At 42.3% G+C, this 22,909-nt stretch overlaps 1 protein-coding gene across 4 annotated transcripts in view; it reads left to right on the top strand.

Annotated features, from left to right (window-relative positions):
- Positions 1-3,506: 3,506 nt before the first annotated feature.
- Positions 3,507-22,909, top strand: part of BUB1B (BUB1 mitotic checkpoint serine/threonine kinase B) — a 43,179-nt gene continuing 23,776 nt past the window's right edge. The window contains exons 1-15 of one of the 4 annotated variants that reach the window (XM_024106674.3): positions 3,507-3,982; positions 5,261-5,419; positions 6,492-6,551; positions 6,827-6,971; positions 11,017-11,213; positions 11,316-11,488; positions 11,641-11,840; positions 14,937-15,031; positions 17,423-17,649; positions 18,838-18,950; positions 20,137-20,282; positions 20,600-20,652; positions 21,105-21,206; positions 21,480-21,564; positions 22,018-22,120. In XM_024106674.3, the coding sequence (XP_023962442.1) occupies positions 5,280-5,419; positions 6,492-6,551; positions 6,827-6,971; positions 11,017-11,213; positions 11,316-11,488; positions 11,641-11,840; positions 14,937-15,031; positions 17,423-17,649; positions 18,838-18,950; positions 20,137-20,282; positions 20,600-20,652; positions 21,105-21,206; positions 21,480-21,564; positions 22,018-22,120 (1,839 nt within the window). In that variant the 5' untranslated portion in view covers positions 3,507-3,982; positions 5,261-5,279. Of the gene's footprint in view, positions 3,987-5,260; positions 5,420-6,491; positions 6,552-6,826; positions 6,972-11,016; positions 11,214-11,315; positions 11,489-11,640; positions 11,841-14,936; positions 15,032-17,422; positions 17,650-18,822; positions 18,951-20,136; positions 20,283-20,599; positions 20,653-21,104; positions 21,207-21,479; positions 21,565-22,017; positions 22,121-22,909 lie in introns of all 4 variants that reach the window. The other 3 variants (XM_024106675.3, XM_065593173.1, XM_065593172.1) reach the window with 3 other exon arrangements.

Below are 22,909 nucleotides of genomic sequence, written 5' to 3'. Positions count from 1 at the left end.
TAGAGTGCATTAAAATAAATTAAATTTGGGTGACAAAGGTCTGGATAATTGTAGCAAGGTTCCACCTCTGTCAAAAAAAAGCTGCACTCTTTATGCCAACTGGAGCAAAGGGCCCTTGGCACCAACTGCTAGTTAGGAACCCAGAAGAACCCAATATCTAATAAGGCATCCAAAGGTCAAATTAATGATCCAAATGGAAGTCACATTCCCAGCATAAGAGGTGCTGATACAGGGCCTGATTCTCCACTATATTACTCCAGTTTTATGTTGGGTTACACCAGTGCAAAAATGGATTAACATAGTGATGAATCAGGCCCATAATTGCAAGCTCTTCTGTGTGCTTATCTCGATTCCCAACGTTATCTGATTTAATATGACCGCTTATTTTTATAGGCAGCGCAGGTAGCGATACCTCTAGTTTAGATTGCCCAACTCTTTCCATGATAAGAACTTGCTTTCAGCTGCTTACAACTTTGCCAAACTTAAAATGTTTGGGCTGACATTCTACATGCCAGGTGTCTGCCTAAGCCTGAATTTTTTTGGAAAGTTTCAGCTACAAATGATATAGCCATTGCCAAGAATGAGGTTAGAGAAAAATACAGTGTTTGCCCATGTTAAAATATTCTTACTACTGCTTTGGTGAGACGCTTTAGTGACTCCAGGATTTGGATCAGGGACTTGAAATTTGGCAGGGCAGTTGATGTCAGGTACGTGCCTTTTGCTACCCCAGTGAAAATTCACCTATATTTGGCCAAGTCATAAGCCTCAAAACCAAAAACAAACAAACAAAAAAACCCTCAATTTGCATGTATGAAGTAGAGACTTCTTAGAGTTTGGCAGCTACATTCTCCACAGATTCCGTCTGCACTGAGAGTGCTCCATCCCCTTACAGTGCCCTGTGCTGATCAGCCTATGCATGCGGCTACCTCCCCACACTGTGACTGAGCATACTCTACCACAAGGCTGCAGGTACTGATCAGAACTTTCCTTTTGTTCCTCCCAGCTACTGTGGACTGGAACTTAGAGCAGGGTGACTCTCTCTCTGGTGCTCAGTGCTCCTCCTGCTGGCGCACAGGCAGTATGGAGAAGGATGAAGCTGCCTGTCTTGAATGTTAGAAGCATGGGACTGCAAGGGGCCTTGAGAGGTCTTCTAGTCCAGTCCCCTGCACTCATGGCAGGACTCAAGTATTATCTAGACCATCCCTGACAGGTGTTTGTCTAACTGGCTCTTAAAAACCTCCAATGATGGAGATTCCACAACCTCCCTAGGCAATTTATTCTAGTGCTTAACCACCCTGACAGTTAGGAAGTTTTTCCTAATGTCCAGCCTAAACCTCCCTTGCTGCAGTTAAGCCCATTGCTTCTTGTCCTATCCTCAGAGGTTAACGAGAACAAATTTTCTGCCTCCTCCTTGTAACGTTTTATATACTTGAAAACTATTATCCTGTCCCTTCTCAGTCTTCTCTTCTCCAGACTAAACAAACCCAATTCTTTCAATTTTCCCTCATAGGTCATGTTATCTACACCTTTAATAATTTTTGTTGCTCTCCTCTGGACTTTCTTCAATTTGTCCACATCTTTCCTGAAATGTGGCACCCAGAACTGGACACAATACTCCAGTTGAGGCCTAATCAGCGCAGAGTAGAGGGGAAGAATTACTTCTTGTGTCTTGCTTACAACATTTCTAATATATCCCAGAATGATGTTTGTTTTTTTGCAACAGTGTTACACTGTTGACTCATATTTAGCTTGTGATTCACTATGACCCCCAGATCCCGTTCTGCAGTACTTCCTAGACAGTCATTTCCCATTTTGTATGTGTGCAACTGATTGTTCCTTCCTAAGTGGAGTACTTTGCATTTGTCCTTGTTGAATTTCATCCTATTTACTTCACACCATTTCTCCAGTTTGTCCAGATCATTTTGAATTTTAATCCTATCCTCCAAAGCACTTGCAACCTGTGTTTCCTCTAAGCTGCGTGCCTGCACAGCCACACAAGAGGTCATCAAGGGCCGTGCAGCTGATTAGTACAGCCGTGCAGGCGTGTACAAAAGGATGTAGCCACAGGTGGGCCTGGAGAATGTCTAGGTAGGTAGATCAGTGGGGTGAGGCGGGGGTAATGAGTGGTAGGTGGGGGCAGTGGGGTGATGTGAGGGGTAGCGATGGGGAAGCGTGGGGCGTGCAGCGCTGCAGCATGGAGAGACACCTCTCCCCCAGCCCCGGGGCTGCAGCGGCGAGAGAGGGCTCTCCCCCAGCTTGGGTTGTGGCAGGGAGAGAGGACTCCCCTCAGCCCGGGGCTGTGATGGGGACAGATGCCTCTCTCCCAGTTCTGGGGCTGCAGTGGGGAGAGAGGACTCCCCCCAGCCCTGGGCCAGTGGTGTCTCACTCCCCAGCTGAGGGACCCGGTTCTCTTGGGCTTAGCCAAGCAATTTGTTTCCCCTGCAGTCCAGTCAGTACTCATCAACTGGTGATGACTGGCCTGCTCTGATGCAGCAGCACCCCAGGTGGCTTTTTTTGATCTGATACTTTTTAATGCAACAAGGTGAAAATCTCAACCACGTGAGATCCCTCTAAATTTCCCTTTCACCCTTATTTAAAAAAATCCGACAGTATTCTACTCAGTAGTTACCCCGCACACTGTAGTGGCACAGTTGCAAGATGCAGCACTGTTGGAGGAATAGCATGGCACTTTTGCATAAGGATAGCTTAATGGTTCTAACTAAGGTGACCAGACAGCAAGTGTGAAAAATCAGGATGTGGTTGGGGGGTAATAGGAGCCTATATAAGAAAAAGACCCCAAAATCGGGACTGTCCCTATAAAATTGGGACATCTGGTCACCCTAGTTCTAACTGTCATGGAGGGAGGGATTTGAACACAACTCTCAGAAGTTAACTATGAGCATGAATGAAGGGAACTGGTTACTCAGTCAGACTCTAAGGCTCAACCAAACACTAGCTGGTATGGTTGTCCCCTAGACCTACCCCTTCCTCTTTTCCTCCAAGATTTGCCACTGCAGGTAAGAAGAGCAAAGTTATGGTTGGAGGATGTAGGTCCATCTTGAGACATCCTTTGGGTGGGGTAACCTTAGCCAAGCTTTTCTGAATGTCCAAATATTGTTTTTGTGTTGAAGGCTGAATAAACATTCCTGTGCATATGGATTATTTGGCATTCCTTGTAACTGATTGCTTAATTATTTGCTCCATTATTTTTCTGAGTACTGAAATTAAGCTGATTGGTCTGTAATTCCCTGGGTTGTCCTTATTTCCCTTTTTATAGCTGGGCACTATATTTGTCCCTTTTCCAGTCCTCTGGAATATCTCCCATTTGCCCTTCTGGGAGCTGCTCAAGGTAACCACCGCCCAGCCACCTCACCCCCTCTCGCAGCCCAACCCCCTACCCCCGCCCCCTCCCAGAGCCCATACCCCCTCCTGAACCCCAACCCCCTGCCCCAGCCTGGTGAAAGTGAGTGAGGGTGGAAGAGAGCCTGCAGGGGCAGAAGGAGACTAGTGTGAGCGGGGGCGGGGCCTCGGAGAAGGGGCAGGGCAGGGGTGTCTGTGCGATTAGCAACACTAAGGCTGACCCTGCGGGCTGAGGGCCAGAGCGCGACCTGCGATTTTGTGGGGCTTGAGCTAAATTAAGGGCCGAGGTCAGCCTGAGCCCTGTGATACTGGGGCCAGCAGCACCTATCACGAACCCGTACTCGGATTCTCACTGCACAGGACCGGGACGCCGACCCCAAGCTCTGCCGTAGGAAATGGGCCCAGCGGAAACTACCCTTCTGCACACGGAGCTTCCGGCGGGCCGCGCGACCAATCAGATGTGTCCGTGGTACTAGGAACCGGCCAATGGGGCCGAGGCTGGTGGCGGTTGAAGTTTAAACTCTTGAACGGAGCGAGCGAGCGAGCTGGCTGCCGTTGGGACTTAGCTACAGAGGCGCTGAGGCGGTGTCCGTGGCCCGCGGACCTGGGGTTGCCGCGCCGGGTAGGTGAGCGCGGTTCGAGGGGAGGAGGCCCTGGATGGGCGCTGGGGGCGGCCCGGGGAGCGCTGAAGGCAGGACGGCTCCGGGGTGGCTCAGCCATTGCTGGGTCGGCGGGGTGTCCCGGGAGGGGCCGGGCCTTCGGACGTGCCCCAGCGATCTCAGAACCTCGGTCTCCCCCTTCACTGGGGGGGGGGGGTCTACAAACCCCCTTGTGGCAGAGGCACCAGCGCAGACACGGCCCCGCCCGCTGCAGAGTCCCCCTCTCCCCCCCCCCCTCCCCCCTAGGCTTGGCAGGATGAGATTGTTAGTGGTAAATGTCAGCAAGCCTGGATTTCCCCCTGCACCGCCAAACCCACCGAAACATGTTTCTCTCGGTCGTTACTGCCCCTTACGGATAGGCAAAGGACGAAAAAACACAGCCCGAGAGCCTCTGATTTAAGGATGTTTAGTTTGTATAGTTTTGTTCTGTGATGTTGAGAGATTGTGTTTTAATGGTTATAAAGCTTTACCTTTTTGAACCTCCATCTCTGCTGTCAGTCAGTACTTATTGCCTGACCTCCCCTCCCCCCCCCCATCATTTCCTGTAGGGTGACCAGATGTCCCAATTTTATAGGGACAGTCCTGATTTGGGGGTCTTTTTCTTATATAGGCTCCTATTCCCCCCACCCCCTGTCCTGATTTTTCACACTTGCTGTCTGGTCACCCTAATTTCCAGAACTGTGAAAATGTAAATTGATAAAAATGAAACAAAATGCTTAAAACCCATAATTTAATGCAACTGTGAACCTGTAAATAGGAAAAATGCTTAAAATAAGCATCTATTTATCTGTCAAAATTATAAAACCTAGAATTCTGTCAAGTCTATGGAAGAGACACAGTGGCTGTGCTGTTTCAGCCAACACTTAAAGTTGGTGGTTCATTTAGTTAATACCCCATCAAGGGCCTCTCTCTCATCCTCACTCTTCTCAAGTTGTAGCTTTAATAGGCGTATAACAGGAGTCCATGGTATTCTATCTGTCTGGCCCACCCCCTTTTTACTGTAGCATCTAATTGCCTCACAATCTTTAATGCAGTTATCCTCATGACACCTCTGCAACACAGGAAAGTGCTGTTATCCCTGTTTTACACATGGGGAACTGAGGCAGAGAGAGAACTAAGTGACTTGCCTGAGGTTGTGGGAAGTCTGTGGCAGGGCAGAGAATTGGGTGTGTCAAGTAAGTCCCAGTCTAGCACCTGAAGCCCTGGACCACCCTTTCTCTATTGTTTACTTTCTTGTGCAGTGTTTCAGGGGAGGTCACCATGTCACAGGAGTGGAATGAGTGGGAGCTGAGTAAAGAGAATGTGCAACCCCTGAGACAGGGGCGAATCATGTCTACCCTGCAGGAAGTCTTGGCTCAGCAGGAGACTTCTAGCCACACAGCTATTCAGCAGCAAAAACAGTGAGTAAAATATTGACCTATTTTCATCAGTGTTTCTGTACCTTCTGTTGAGTTTCCACCATTAGTCTCCTGGATATAAGAAGAGTGTAGGGAGCAGAAGTGCAGTCTGAATTTTTACTAATGCTGCTGTGTATGGTTGTAGCACACTAAAGCTGTCAAAGGAATTTGTCTTTTATGCAATGTATAGATGAAGGGCTGGTGCCAAAGGGAATTCCTTTTATGGTTCAATAGTGGAACATTTAAACTGCAAGCATTAAGGCAGGGGTTCTCAAACTCTGGGGGTTGGGACCCCTCAGGGGTTGCGAGGTTATTACGTGGGGGGTTGTGAGCTGTCAACGTCTACCACAACCCTGCTTTGCTTCCAGCATTTATAATGGTGTTTAAATATATAAAAAAGTTTTTTTTTTTTTAATTTATAAGGGAGGGTCTCACTCAGAGACTTGCTACGTGAAAGGGGTCACCCATAAAAAAGTTTGAGAACACTGCACTAAGGAGAATCTCTTGTGTCTGAATATTCTTCTAAAGAGGAATATACAAATATTACAGGAGGATGTCCCTCCTTTTTTCCCCCCCCCCTCTGCTTTATAGTAATCTTCCAAATGAAAGTACTGAACAGGGAAGGCGCAACTCCTACCATAATAATCTAGTGAGGACGGCTACTTGTCAGGGAAAAATACCTCTCCACGATAATAATCCATCAACATGGGCTACCTGTCAGTTGATTATCTTTCCCTCCCAGGGCACAAGAATTCTCTTTGATGGGACCATATGACTCTCAGGATAGTAACTTTTGGAAATGCACACTAAAAGGCTGTTCCAATGCCTCCTTGTTACTAGTCAGAGTACTAGAAAACTTTTTGTGTCCATGGATGGTTTAAGAGCCTAATTTGGTTCCTTTGACACCAGTGGAAACAGGATTTGGTCCTGCAGCAGGAGAAATAAACAAGTTTGTCTCTGAAGAAATATTCACAGTGATATGAATAGGAGTGAAGATCTTGTTTTCTGCCATGTTAACTATATATCTTTGTAGTTACTGAGCTACTGTTTACATATCATGTTGTATCTTTTCTAGGGAATTTGAATCTGAAATCCGCTTTTACTCTGGAGATGATCCATTGGATGTTTGGGACAGGTAGGCTATCTTTATTTTGCTAGAATGGGACAGTAAAATCTCTAATAGTTGGAATTTATAGAGTTTCATGTAGGACTATTCACTTCTTGTAATAAAGTGCTTTCATTTTGTTAACAGAAACCCCCGCATCAATGGGTTAAGGTGTACAAAGAGAAATGTCTTTTGTTGTAATAATCTATGGTCTATCTTTTCTCAGTACTATAAACCTAATTTTTTTTCTTTTCTCCTCATAATATATAAAAATTAAGATGCCTCCATTTTTATACCATCTACAGGTACATCAAATGGACAGAGCAAACATTCCCTCAAGGTGGAAAAGAGAGCAACCTCTCAGCAGTGCTGGAGAGAGCTGTAAAAGCACTGAATGAGCAGCAGAGATACTACAAAGACCCTCGCTATCTCAGTCTCTGGCTCAAGTTTGTAAGTATCCTTTTGATGTTCTTAGGTACTTTCTTAAGCATTTTCTGAAGCTTTCGGATGTCACTGAACTGCTTTTCTTTGTACAGTGCATTCTGTGACTGCTAGCAGTGTAAATTTAGAATTAGTTCTCTACACTTCTGTCAGGCACATGACAGCTGTTCACAATATAGGATTCATATACCAATCTAGCATTTAAAAACTGCTCTTCCAATGGAATCTTCAAGAGTCTTCTGGTGTCATTCAGCCTGGACAGAAATTGTACGTGGCTTTCTTCAGAAGTATTCATTTGAAAAACTACATATTTCTTTAGACTGATGCAGCTTGATTCTCTGCTCAGTTAAACAGAGCAGAAGAAGCTTAAAGGAATGCAGCTGACTTGAAATCTAGTCAATTAGAAGAATTAAAAAAAAACAAGTGAGGGGTAAATGAAATGTCAGCTACTATATCTGCCTCAGAACGGCTCATGGTTTTTTATCCTTTGATGTTTTTCTTCTTTCCCCTGTTGCTGCATGGAAGGCACACACAAACAGAGGAAACTGACAGTGAAACTGAATACACAGAATAAATGAAAAGAAGATTTTTTTTCCTATAATCTTTTTCTAGTTATCTTAAATGTCATAACAATAGCAGGCAAAAACATTAAAAAATAAATAAATAAATAAATATTTTTTTTTAAGGCACAGGTGCATCATATGCAATAGCAGTCCACAGGCTTCTCTAGGTGGCTCTTTTTCCATTGCCTATGCCCTGTGTGTTGCTAAGAGGCAGCACATCCTTTTGAAGGGCTTGTTGCTTCCCAGAATTGGGTTCCTTCTGCCTCGTACCCTCTCTCCTGCATCATCCCAGTAGGGGGAGACTGTCTTCTATTAGGCAAGATCCTTACTCCTGGAAGACACACAATGTCCTCTAGCTAGTATCACACATGGACACTTCATAAAGTTCATATCCTTTTCCTTGTCCCTCAGAGTGATCATTTAATTGGTTCCTTCAAGTAGGAAAATGAGTGATCCTGAACTGTCCAACATCTATAGTTAAGATGAAGTGAGAATCCTGCTGCTACTCACCTGCCTTACAATGAAAAGTAGCTACTTCAAAACTAAAGTAACAGTCAAAAGAATAAAGTAAAATTGGAAGATCTTTATGGCAGGGACTGTTGTTGTTGTTGTTCTGTAACTACAGTGCACAACACGGTGGGGGGCTTGGTCCATAACTAGGTCTCCTAGGTATTACAGTAATACTAACATCTCTGCTTTCCTTCCAGTGAAGATCAGACTAGTGTAACGCTTTGCTTGTTTGTGGCGGAAGGAAGGGTTCTAGTTTTAGTGTAACTTCTCTAACCCAAGTTACAAAATATGAGACCTGAAATAATTAAAAAAAATAAATGTTGATTAGCACTGTTCTGCTGGTTTCACAAGTTTCAGAGTAGCAGCCGTGTTAATCTGTATCTGCAAAAAGAACAGGAGTACTTCTGGCACCTTAGAGACTAACAAATTTATTAGAGCATAAGCTTTCATGGGCTACAGCCCACTTCTTCGGATGCATAGAGAATGGAACATACACACACACAGAGCATGAACAGGTGGGAGTTGTCTTACCAACTCTGAGAGGCCAATTAAGTAAGAGGGGAAAAAAAACTTAGCCCAGTACAGACAGTTTGATAAGAAGTGTGAGAGATTCAATGTTTGTAATGGCTCAGCCATTCCCAGATGGATTACAGGCTATCAGGAACAGTATCCCCGATAATGTCACAGCTAACCTGGTGGCTGAACTTTGTCCTCACCCACAACTATTTCACATTTGGGGACAATATATACCTTCAAGTCAGTGGCACTGCTATGGGTACCCGCGTGGCCCCACGGTATGCCAACATTTTTATGGCTGACTTAGAACATCGTTTCCTTAGCTCTCGTCCCCTAACGCCCCTACTCTACTTGCGCTACATTGATGACATCTTCATCATCTGGACCCATGGAAAAGAAGTCCTTGAGGAATTCCACCATGATTTCAATAATTTCCATCCCACCATCAACCTCAGCCTAGATCAATCCACACAAGCGGTCCATTTCCTGGACACTATTGTGCTAATAAACGATGGTCACATAAATACCACCCTATACCGGAAACCTACTGACCGCTACACTTACCTACGTGCCTTCAGCTTCCATCCAGGACACACCACACGATCCATTATCTACAGCCAAGCTCTCAGATATAACCACATTTGCTCCAATCCCTCAGACAGAGACAAGCACCTACAAGATCTCTATCAAGCATTCTTAAAACTACAATACCCACCTGCTGAAGTGAAAAAATAGATTGACCGAGCCAGACGAGTACCCAGAAGTCACCTTCTACAAGACAGGCCCAACAAAGAAAATAACAGAACACCACTAGCTGTCACCTTCAGCCCCCAACTAAAACCTCTCCAGCACATCATCAAAGATCTACAACCTATCCTGAAAGATGATCCCTCACTCTCACAGATCTTGGGAGACAGACCTGTCCTCGCTTACAGACAACTCCCCAAACTAAAGCAAATACTCACCAGGAACCACACATCACTGAACAAAAACACTGACCCAGGAACCTATCCTTGTAACAAAGCCCGATGCCAACTCTGTCCACATATCTATTCAAGTGACATCATCATGGGACCTAATCACATCGGCCATACCATCAGGGGCTCGTTCACCTGCACATCTACCAATGTGATATATGCCATCATGTGCCAGCAATGCCCCTCTGCCATGTACACTGGCCAAACCGGACAGTCTCTACGCAAAAGAATTAATGGACACAAATCTGACATCAGGAATCATAATACTCAAAAACCAGTGGGAGAACACTTCAACTTGTCTGGTCATTCAATGACAGATCTGTGGGTGGCTATTTTACAACAGAAAAACTTCAAAAACAGACTCCGAGAGACTGCTGAGCTGGAATTGATATGCAAACTAGATACAATCAACTCAGGATTGAATAAGGACTGGGAATGGCTGAGCCATTACAAACATTGAATCTATCTCCCCTTGTAAGTATTCTCTCACTTCTTATCAAACTGTCTGTACTGGGCTATCTTGATTATCACTTCAAAAGCTTTTTTTTCTCTTACTTAATTGGCCTCTCAGAGTTGGTAAGACAACTCCCACCTGTTCATGCTCTCTGTGTGTGTGTGTGTGTGTGTGTGTATATATATCTCTTCAATATATGTTCCATTCTCTATGCATCCGAAGAAGTGGGCTGTAGCCCACAAAAGCTTATTCTCTAATAAATTTGTTAGTCTCTAAGGTGCCACAAGTACTCCTCCTGTTCTGGTTTCACAAGGTGCATTTGTTGGAGGGACTGGATGGCTTGAGGTTAGCAATGGTGGCTTGTAGGTCACCGTTCTAAATCTAGCCTGATTCGGGAGTGATTTTAAAGTTAATGCTATAGGATGCCCATTCAATTCCACATCAAAACTACCACTAACTTGCATCTTAGTTGGTACCAAATTAAGTTTGGTACCAAATGAATTTCCCTAAATCCTAAGTTCCCTTCTGGATGCTAGAGGTAGTCTTTCTTCTTGCTTCTCTTCCCATTCCCCAAATGTCAGGCTGTTGACAGGGTAGTGTGTGCCTGTTCTGAGGATTAACAGGACTTTTGCCTCCAGGGCCATTAGTCTGGCACCTTACACAATTCTTAAACACTATTATAAAGAAAAATTAAAGAGAGAAAATGCCCATATGTAAGTTTATGGGCTGGAATTAAGTGAACAGTTCTACCACCCATTAAGTATATGCATAGAGTCATAGGTAACAATAGCAGTCTTGCTTAGTAGCACTATATTTGAATCTTCTAGCAATTGCTTTCCTCATCTTGTGAACTTTTGATATTTCCCTTAAATGCAAAGAGTTATGTCTAACCTTGGGTCTGCTCCTGTGGAACTTGACTTGAAAACAATGGAAGCCTTGCAGGTGCATCAAAGGGCAGCAATTGACCCAGAGTCTTTATTTTTTTTTTTATTTTATTGGTGCAGTAAATCACTGAAACTTCTGGGCTATTGCAGGGAAACTACTGTAGTGAGCCGTTGGACCTCTACAGTTATCTACACAGCCAGGAAATTGGCACATCGTTGGCGTTATTCTACATCACATGGGCAGAGGCGCTTGAGGCGAGAGGTAGTTATAAGAAAGCAGATTTAATATTCCAGGAAGGGCTTCAGCGCAGGGCTGAGCCTCAAGACAAACTACAGTCCCATCACAGGTAAAACTTGCCCGTGGGATGAGTAAAAATGGATTTGTTTTGTATGGCTCTGAATAGGCAACCTGCATAGTGAAATTCACACTGACTTTTGCATTTCTTCAGGCAGTTTCAAGCCCGTGTCTCTCGACAGACCCTGCTGGGACTTGAGCAAGATGAGGAGGAGTTGGATCTTCCTGTTATAACTGAAACCCAAAGGAGCTCACTGGCAGAACTGAAAGGCAAGGGGAAGAAAAATGTGAGAGCCCCAATCAGTCGAGTAGGCGATGCTCTTAAAGGTAAGTTTGGCTGGTCAATCCTTTTGCTTATTGAAAAACAGTAATCTTGTGATGTCAAAAATACACTTGAGTATAGTATGCAAATAGCTGACATTGGTAGTTGAGTGTTCCTAACATTATTCATATACAGCTTGTCTCCTTTTTACATCTAGCTGCAAACCGAGGCCGAAGCTTCCAGAATTCAACATCTCAACAGGTGTCAAATGGCCCAAATTTTGCTGTATTTGATGAAAACACAGCCTCAATCTCTAGAGCTGAGCTTCCTATACTTACACCACAGCCATGGGCAGCACCCCCAACAGGAAGGGCCAAAGAGAACGAACTGAAGGCAGGACCTTGGAACTCAGGCAAGGTAAGGAGTGGCAAGGCTGGTTGCCTAAAAAAGGAGGGAGGTTATAAGAGTAGGTGATTTTTCCCAGTCTCTTTCAAATTAAGTCTATGCATGCTATATATGAAGTCAAACTTACCTCTCCTTTATGATTTAGCTTTATTGTAACTCGCATAACAATAACAGAAGCCTCAACCTAAGATTTCTTCCTAAGCCAGGCTATTTCTATAACTTCCTAAAAAATCTCCACATCTCTGCTTCCAGCCCCTTAGCTCCACTGATTTATAAGAAAGCTCCCCTTGCACTGTGAAATCAACAGATATGTCTGCTGAGTCTAATTCTTGCTAACGAGAAGGTGCAACAGAAGAGACCTCATACCCTTTTATGGAGTTAGGGTGGGGTGGAAAGGGGAGAAGCTGGCCAAAGGTGGAGTAGGAAAAGGGACAGGAGAGAAGGTGTGTACACACCCCCACACACAAATTTTGGTTAGTCAGATGAGATGAGAGCAAAGCAGAAGACTAACTAGCTGCAGCTAAATTGGCTTAGTGAAGCACAACCTGTGGAACAGCTTGAGGATATGGTTGTGCAGCCTTGTATGCATGGGAAGGGGGTCAGTAACATTCCACAGGTCTGGTGGCCGGAGAACTGAGACTTAGAGTGGTGACAGTTAAGGTGATCCACCAAAAGCATCAAGAAGATGTTGAGGAGAAGTTCCATCGAGGCAGTACTCTAGCAATGTAGAGTGGCTTGCAGACAGACAGGGAAAGGCGGGGGGAGAAGGGATTGTACTTCAGGCTGCTCTTTAAAAAGAAGCAGTTTAATATCAGATGTTAGCTGAGAGCAGCTGAAATTAAGTCAAATGTTTGTTTTAAATAGGTACTTCTGGCCTCCATCACTCCAATACCTGAGTGACTTAGTCAGAGCAGATGGCGAGAACAGATGTGGAAGAGTCAAAGGGCAGTAGAAAATATGACCACCTGAGTATCATGAGAGTGAAAATGGTAGAAATCAAACAACTGAGAAGGAAGAGTAGGAAAGAGCAAAGGACTCAAATTATGAAAACCCTGAGAAAAGAATTGCCACTAGTTAAAGGGCAATTTGATTAAGAGAATGAAACGTGCTTGCATAGCTAGCATGTTGGTCCAAGTGAATGGAGTGTGGTTCACCGTATCTGAAGTTTAATTAGGGCTGTTGATTAATCGCAGTTAACTCATGCGATTAACTAAAAAAAAGTATTGCAATTAACCACACCGTTAAACAATAGAAGACCAATTGAAATTTATTAAATATTTTTGGATGTTTTTCTATGTTTTCAAATATATTTATTTCTATTACAACACAGAATACAAAGTGTACAGTGGTCACTTTATATTTTTTATTACAAATATTTGCATTGTAAAAATGATAAACAAAAGAAATAGTATTTTTCAATTCACCTCATACAAATACTGTAGTGCAATCTCTTTATCCTGAAAGTGTAACTTACAAATGTAGATTTTTGTTGTTACATAACTGCATTCAAAACAAAAACAATGTAAAACTTTAGAGCCTACAAGTCTACTCAGTCCTACTTCTTGTTCAGCCAATCACTAAGACAAGCAAGTTTGTTTACATTTATGGGAGATACTGCTGCCTGCTTCTTTTTTACAATGTTACCTGAAAGTGAGAACAGGCTTTCCCATGTCACTTTTGCAGACAGCGTTGCAAGGTATTTACATGCCAGATATGCTAAACTTTCGTATGTCCCTTCATGCTTTGGCCACCATTCCAATGTAAAATTTCTAAATATAGCTACTGCACTCGACCCAAGGTTTAAGAATCTGAAGTGCCTCCCAAAATCTGAGAGGGACGAGGTGTGGCACATACATACTTTCAGAAGTCTTAAAAGAGCAACACTCCTATGCGGAAACAGCAGAAATCGAACCATCAAAAAAGAAAATTAACCTTCTGCTGGTGGCATCGGACTCCGGTGATGAAAATAGACATGCGTCCATCCGCTCTGCTTTGGATCATTATCAAGCAGAACCAGTCATCAGCATGGACTCATGTCCTCTGGAATGGTGGTTGACACATGAAGGAACACATGAATCTTTAGCACATCTGGCACATAAATATCTTGCGACGCCAGCTATAATAGTGCCATGTGAACGCCTGTTCTCACTTTCAGGTGACATTGTAAACTAGAAGCGGGACTGAGTGGACTTGTAGGTGCTAAAGTTTTTTTGTTTTATTTTTGAATGCAGTTATTTTTTTGTACATCTGTAAGTTCAACTTTCATGATAAAGAGCTTGCACTACAGTACTTGTATGAGGTGAATTGAAAAATACTATTTTTTTTACAGTGCAAATATTTATAATAAGTGGTTACTGTACACTGTATTGTAATAGAAATTAATATATTTGAAAATGTAGAAAACCTCCAAAAGTATTTAAATAAATGGTATTCTATTGTTTAACAGCACAACTAATAGCGATTCATTTTTTTTTCAGAGTAGCAGCCGTGTTAGTCTGTATCCGCAAAAAGAAGAACAGGAGGACTTGTGGCACCTTAGAGACTAACAAATTTATTAGAGCATAAGCTTTCGTGGACTACAGCCCACTTCTTCGGATGCATATCATTTTTTTTTAATCGCTTGACAGCCCTATTTTTAATTAAGTCAAGGGGAATGAGAAGGAACAAGGGTTGTTGACATCCTGGTCATAATCTGCAAGGGAGGAAAATGGGGAAGTCAGGAAGCACTCAGCTGAGAGTAGAGATTATGCTGCTGAAGTATTGGGGCAATCTTAAGCGAAAAGTGGGTGGAAGAGGAAAAAATAAGATATTGACTGGGTAATGAGGATTATCAACATCTCTGGAAATGAGACCTTTCTTTTAGACTCCTATGTGTCACTGTTTTTCGGGGTGTTGGCTATTTCGAAATTTTGTAACTTGACTGCATAGCGGAAGGAAACTGAAGTGCTGAAGAGAAATGGGATTTTATGGAGGCAGGATTTTTAAGGACTTAATGAGTTGTCATTGCGGACATCAAAAAGTCTGGGCAGAGAAGGAGAACAAATCAGCCTATGGGTGTGTTTAAGAATGAATCTTTAAGCTGCTAACATCACGTTTCTGCTCCCTCAGCGTCCTCGCGGTAACATGAACTCTGGTGTAGAGGTGCCCTGTATGCTGCCCAGCTTTACCCCATATGTGGAAGAGTCTGCACAGCAACAAGTCATGTGAGTTTCTATCTCCTCAGAAGGCTTGTAGTGGGAGCTGGCAGGGTTGGGGAGAAGGACACAGCTGCCCTGAATTCTCAAAAGTCTACTTCATAAGTCTATGGCCTTGTCTGTGTGATGGTAGGGAGCAGCCAAGTCTGATCCAGGTTTGTAGCTATGTTTCATAATGTCCTTTGGAACTTTAGAGTCAGCTTAAAAAGGGGTTTTCTTTTGAGAAAGCTTTCAAAAAGTTTCCATGACCAGTATGGAGGAGTATGTTACTTGGCTTGAACCTAGCTTCCTGCTTGTGCATTGCTCACTAAAATGCCTGTAAATTCCTCTGATGTTTTTATCGCTTCATACACTCCGGAAAAAAATGTTGAGGTTGTTTACCCCTTTCTGGAGAAGGTGACTGGTAGTTATTCTTGCCACAGCTATCTTGCAGTAGTGAAAGTGAGTGGAACATTGCTTCTTTTTTGACTGTGTATAAAATACAAAAGCAAGAGCATCAAGGGCTTGGTTGCAGCACAGATTTTCCCTAATTCAAAGGGCTTGTCTACACAGTGTGAACAGTGCTGCATTAATGCTCTCTAGGGAACTTTTAGTGTCCTCCATCAGAGTCTACACAGGCCAGTTAGATTCCATGCACAAAATGTTGATGCACATTAGAATTCACACCCCACTGTTGTGCATTACTGCTCTGTGTAGCTAAGCCCATAGTTTTGTATATTGTGCATGGAATCTAAGCCATGTCCCGGAACCATGCTACCTAGCTGTATCCAAAAGTGTATCATAATCCAGGAACATGCTTATAACAAGGTAAGGTCCTGTCTATGCTAAAGACATAAACATATCTCACCTGTTATGGGAGTCGCCTCGTGCTATATAGTTGGGTCCCCTGACATGGTTGTTTCCTATAGTATAGGTTGAACCTTTTCTGTTTGCACAGTGTGGTCCTGTCTCCACTTATATTTAAAGGGAATTGAGAAACATTTTAAATATGGTTCCACCTAAATTAGCTTTCCAAGTGGTCTGGCCAGTCAGTTTTGGATGAGGCTATACCTTATGGGAACAGTTTAGAAAAATCTGTCCTGTTCTGTCCAGGCTATGGGCATTGGCCTGCTCCAAACTATGCTTGAAAGAGTTTAACTGGAACCATGTTTACAGAGTGAAAATCAGAATGTGAAAGCTTGGGGGTAGAAGGGTCCTAAATAGATTTAGCTGACTCTCTAGCAAATTTCCCAAACCCAGCTGTGAGGCCTATAGCTTGCATGCTTCAAAATCTTCATGCTAGCCTCAGGGTTCTCTCAAGGCTGGCCAAGACCCTGAGAGCCCAGGGCTACGAGGTCCAGATACGCGCCAGGCTCGTGGGACCCCCACAACGAGCCAGTTCTGAGAGCATGCGGAGTCAGTCAACGCTACGCCCGGCTCATGAGACAGCTCATGGTGTCCGACACCATCAGGTGGTCCAGAGACATTTATACAGAACACATCACAGGACGCCGCCAATACCACACTGAGTAACTGAGACCGCCGACCAGGGAAATAACCCACTTCCTTCCCTGACAGACCAAGGGACACACCCCACCCATGTACTTATCCATTACACCGATACTGACTTGGACTCCTTATTCATTCCATGGGTGGCGTACCCGAGCCCACTTATCCACTGACACTTTAAAAACCCTTGCACCCCAATCTGGGTCTATGCAGGTTATGCGATATGTATGCATCTTTTTTCATCCTTGCAAATGATACCTGTATCCCCCATAACCGAAGCCTGACCTCAGATGTACAGTACCTTCCCTCTTAACTTGTGTCTATTTAATTTTAAACATTCACTTTTCTTAATGTGAAAACTTAAGTTTTAACTTTCTGCATTAGGATTTTTTCCACAGAACTCTTCACTAGAATTTCAATAAGCATCATCTTGCACAGAGTTAAACAGATTTCACAAATTCAGTTGTTCACAAGTCTGTATTGACTGGGAGTGGTGACGGTTGTAACTGTTGTCTTAAGGCTTACTTTTCTTGCTTAGATAACAAAAGGAGTCGGGGGGAGAGGGGGAGGTGATTGGTGACAAGAAGCTGCAGATGGCAAATTAATCCATAAGGGTCTCTGGGACTAAAGGCAAAAACTCCCACTCTAGAACGTACGTGTTTGTATAGCGAGTGTATACTATTTGACTAGACCTTATTGGTGCTTGTGTTCATTACCACTTACCCATAGGTGTCTACTTACAAATTTTCTGCTGTTCCATTCCTTTCTGTTGCCTTTCCTGTTTCATGAGCTGATTTATGTTGCCCATAGGCTGTCCTGAACTTAACTGGATCCCTTGAGATATCCATACTTCCATCCATGCTCCCCTCTGGGGATTATGTGCTGAATGTTAATTATCTTTTGTTCTCTTAGTACTCCCTGCAAAATTGAGCCCAGCATAAATCATGTTTTAAGTGCTCGGAAGCCTGGGAAGGAAGAAGATCCACTACAACGGGTGCAAAACCATCAACAGGACAGTCAGGAGAAGAAAGAGGTTGCAATGTATTGTAAAGAGAGAGTTTATGCTGGAGTAGAGGAGTTCTCCTTGGAGGAGATTCGAGCTGAAATATATAGAAAGAAAGCAAAAAAGAGAAGGGAAGGTATGCATCAAAATGGGATGACCTGAAGTTTCTTCAGATTGATAAGAAAACTACATTTACAGTTTCCATTAGGTGTGGCAGCCTTCATTATTGCTACTGATGAAGGCAAAGCATCAGGTAGGACTGTTGCTTAGCACCTGTTGATACTAAGAGTAGAAAACCAGCAACCGAGGACTGAGAAGACTTATGTGCAGGTCTATAATGGGATGGGGAGGGGGGAAAAGGTTCACTGGCTCATCAGTGTTAACAGGTGAACCATTGTGGATGACAGCACTCCTCAAGCTGTTCCTAGGAAGGAATGTGTGCTGTCTGCCTCAACTATAGGGGTTTATCCAGGAACAGCAGGGATTAAACTGGATCTGTTTGGCAAATGGGCCTTTTTACTTTCCTATCCTCTTTGGTTCTGTTATAGTAGGGCTGTCGATTAATCACAGTTAACTCATGTGATTAACTCAAATATTAATCGTGATTAAAAAAAATTAATTGCAGTTTTATTCGCACTGTTAAACAATAGAACAGCAATGGAAATTTATTAAATATTTTGGATATTTTTCTACATTTTCATATATATTCTGTGTTGTAATTGAATTTGAAGTGTATACTTGCTGGGGCCATTGTAAACAAGAAGTGGGCAGCATTATCTCCTGCAAATGTAAACAAGCTTGTTTGAGCGATTGGCTGAACAAGAAGTAGGACTGAGTGGAGTTGCAGGCTCTAAAATTTTACATTGTTTTATTTTTGAATGCAATTTTTTGTACATAACTCTACATTTGTAAGCTCAACTTTCACAATCGAGATTGTACTACCATACTTGTATTAGGTAAATTGAAAAATACTATTTTTTTTTTACAGTGCAAATATTTGTAATAAAATAAATATAAAGTGAGCGCTGCATATTTTGTGTTGCAATTGAAATCAATATATTTGAAAATGTAGAAAACACTCAAAAATATTTAAATAAAAGGTATTCTATTGTTTAACAGTGCAATTAATTGCGGTTAATTTTTTTAATTGCTTGACAGCCCTAGTTAATTGCTTAAATAAATACCACTCACCAGGAAGGAGGTGGGGAAACTTTTTCTTTACAAGAGGATCTTGTCTGTTACTGGGGATGTGCATAGTTTGGGCTTGGCTACAGGGTTACTCATAAGGAATACATAATACTTTAATTAGGCTTTCCTTCTTTAGAGGAGTTTCATGCCATAGCACAGCAGACAGCAGAGATGCAGAGGAGGATTGAAGAGCTGGAGAAGAAGCTAAAGGAGAAAGATGATGACCAGCAGCAGAGACCATCTGAGCAGGTATCTTCTTCCCTGTTCATTTGTGCTAATGGCCTACTTGTATGAAGGCAGATGAAACTTCTAATGGAACAGTGACTCCTGTTTTTATCTGGCTTGTACAGTTTTCTCCGTCTTACTCTGAAGGGATATTTAAATGTTTGGTATAAATAACTTGTAAGGCCACCACCCTAATAATTGAAAGATGAGAGAAATATTGTTTTCTATAGGTTTCCCCCCCCCCCAGTTTATTTTAAGTATGATGGATAAAAATTAATGGCTTTAAAAAATCTGACTTATTTAAATCTGATTTTTTTATTTTAATTTTTTTCTTTTAAAACTAAATTTGACAACCTATGTTAAGTCCTGAGCGTCTATTGAAATTGTGTAAATAAAAATATACTAAATGCAAGAGCCCACCTCAAACTTATTTACCTAAAGGCTGCTTTTTACATATTGAATTGGAAGAAAACATTTTTCATTTCTGATGTCAACCTTTATAAATGTGGCAGTCTGTCATATGCTGCACTACATTTCTATATAATTTTCAATCCTAAAAGTGAAGTGAATGTTGGTGTTTTACTTTTTTCCAGGTGTTAGTAATTTGCTGGAAAGTTTAGCAGAAATACTTTTTTTCTTATGTATCCAATGCATACATAAGGTAGTTTTTAACTAGAAATAAAACTGCTGTTTAAAAATGCCCAAACAGAATTCTAACGTCCATCCAAATACAGCTAGACACAAATTATGAATAAACAGTTAATTATCTAGTAAATACACTTTCTAACCATGCACTTTCTTACATTTATTCACACTCTTAATTTCTATATTAAGCTATGTAATTGCTCAAATAAATGTGTAGTTATGCTGTATCCTCTTGGCTAATGAAGTACCCAATTTAGTGTAAAAACTATATTTAATTGTAAATAATAAAATCAGCACATCATTATTATACCAACCAATGAGAATCTTTCTTTAGAAAAATAAAGTGCATACAGGAAGCATGATTTAAATTGTTTTAAATAAGTTATCTGCTTTCTGATTTTAAATCATTAAAATTGGTGATTTTAAATAAGGATCAATCTACCTTGACTTTAACTACACACGGAGTGCTATCGCATACAGTTTTGGAAGTTGGTAGTATGGCTTGCAATTAGCTCACTGAGTGCTGTCTCTCTCACCTCTGCCACTCCCCCTTTCATGGTCACAGCCAACAGAAGACAGGGAGCCTGCAAGAATGGAATCGGTTTTGGTGGGCACTTCAGAGCCTCTTGAAGCACAAGGAGAAGTTGCTTTCTCCAGTGCAGTAGCACTCACTGCAGCATCTCTTGTGAAGAAACTGACTGGATTGCAAAGGTAGTGCAGGATTTGCTTTGGGAGCGGGAGGTGGAGAGGCTTTGCCTCAATGTGGTTTTGTTTGCTTTTTTTAGTATGGATCACTTTCTGGGAAGCCTGTTTTAATTTTTCCTCATAGTTTTTTCCAAAAACCATGATCATACATCAAAATATACCCTGATCTCTGTATTGGCCTCTGAACAGAATCAGGTATCTGTCTTCAGAGGATTTTAATAATTTGTCTGAGAAGAGTAATGTTTAGTTCAGCTTGCTCGTCTACTAAGTCTAGTTAGGGGCTGCATGCATGTATTAAAAACTTGCCTATATTTTGTTCACAGTGAGTCCCAGTTGGCAGAATATGCTCAGCAGCACGAACAGCCGTGCTCCAAAGGTAAGTTCTGTTTGCATTGATACCATTTTGAGAGAAGGCTGTGCTGATGGGAAGTAGTCATTCAAATGAATAGCAGAACTGTGTGGATTAGAATAGTGAAAAGAACATGCTTAATTGGTGTTGGTCTTGTTCAGGGGTCTCAGATGCTCAGTGTTCTGTTGATTAAGAGGTGTGATTATTTAAAGAGACCTGCAAATCTAATAATTCTAATAGCTGAGGATCCTTCCTCCTTTTCCTGAGTACAGTTCTAGAGTTTCATACACTCTCTCTTTGAGACTGATATCCGTTTAGAGTGCCTTCTGGAGGAGCTGGTAGTATTCTACAGTTGGACTGCTGTAGCTGAGAATGCCTTTTCTCAGACCTTGTGTACTCTACTCTTTCCTGAAAGAGTGTAGGCTGACAAAATTATCTTCTTGATGGTCAGACATGAGATTACTATTCCTTATTGACAGACATAACCCAGCCTCTAGCTGTGTGCTCAGAAATCCGGAGAGACAATGTGTTTTTGGATGACCAGGATGAGCAGAAAATTGAGACCACGCTTAAGAAAAAAGGTACAAGCTATAAAGAAAATTCCAGACACAGCACACTGGCTCATTAAGAACGATCCTTTTACTCCGAGTTTCTTTAACATGGCAAAACCAAATGATCTTAATGCTATGAGCCACTATTGTATTTTAAATGGGGTGCTTTTAAGCATGAGTCCAAATACTTCCTGCTAGGACAGGCACTTTGAGCTGTCTTATATGGGTCTGAAGCATCATTGTGTGCATTGTGCTGTGCAGGAGCATCTATCTATATATTACCCAGTCTCTGTTTAATTCCAGATGCAGATCTCCCTCCTTCACTGGATCCTACTACGTTTTTCTCCATATTTGATGAATCGTCTGCTTCAGAAAACCAGAATGTCAGGTTATAGAATCACTGAAACGTATACATAATAAATTGCCTAGACTACCCCCATACCACTCCCTCTACAGCACAATTATTCATGACAGTATTCCTTTTTTTGCATTGTCTAGTTTTGTCTCATTGTTCTTGGGAGACTCCACAGCCTCATTGTCAGGAAAAAAATTCCCGATATTCATCCTAAATCTTTCCTTTATTAATTTCACATAATTATTCTCTTCTCATAGTGCATCTTCTCATCTCTATCCCTCCCTCCCTCCTCCCCCCCTCCCCCCCCCCCCCCCACATTACCTTAACGAGATTGTCTTCGTTTTTGGTAAGTAGTTTATTGTATTGGTTTGTAGTTCAAGACCACTTTGCCTCCTTTTTAGATTAGAAGTGTTGAGTGAATTAAGTCTCTATAGAAGAGCAAAAGTTATTTTTGTAAATATTTAATGCAATGTCACTTTTGTTTAGTCATCCTGCAGGCCACCCACAGAAAAGTGCCCGACGTCCCCTTGCTGTTCGTAAACCTTCAGATAGTATCACCGCCAAGGAAAACATATCACCAGAAGTCTGCGTAAGGAGAAATTTCCTCTATCAGCTCTTGGAGGAGAGGATGAGGAGGTGTAGAATGTGCTATTGCTGAACTTGGTGATGGTGTGATAGAAGGACTAATGAGTCCTTGATGGAAACTAGCAGTACCATACTTTCAGAAAGGGATCCCTGGCTTTTCTCTTTGGTTTGCGAGCCATTGGAGTGACCTTCAGATCACACTGCAAGACTTGTTTGTTTTTAGCTTTCTCTTGAGACGTGGCTGATCAGGACATGAGTGCAGCTTTTTTGGGGTGAAGGGATGCTTTAAAAAAACACTAAAGCATAATGCAGTTATGGCATGTTAATGACTATTTCTTATACGACTTGAACAGACCTAGTCCTTTCTTCAGAGTTTACAGTGTAATTGGACAAACATGGAATGTAGACAAAAAGAAAGGAGGATTGAAGTGAATAAAAATCTCTTGTATAACAAGCAAATCATAAAAGTTCTGATGATTTTTAAAGTAGGGAGTGATATGAGGGGAGGAGGACACTGCACAGAAATGGAAGTCGGTGACAGAAAACAAGGCTATAAAAGTGGGCAGAGAAGACAACTGATGCATGGTTAGAAACAGAATGGAAAAGGCATTAAGGTGAGAGGGCAAGACGGGAAACAGTAAAAAAGCAAGAAGAGACAAAGTGGGGAGTGAGGGATAACAAGGCAGGGGACAGAGTTGAGCAGAGTCTTAGCAGTCATGATGAGTTTGAACTTTATGCAGAAGTAGGTACTGAGCAAGTGAAGGGATTTGAGAGAGGAAAATACAATTAGGAT

This window comes from Chrysemys picta, chromosome 4 (assembly GCF_011386835.1).
Source record: "Chrysemys picta bellii isolate R12L10 chromosome 4, ASM1138683v2, whole genome shotgun sequence".
NCBI classification, from domain to species: Eukaryota; Metazoa; Chordata; order Testudines; family Emydidae; genus Chrysemys; species Chrysemys picta.
This window is presented reverse-complemented; position numbering and strand designations above follow the sequence as displayed.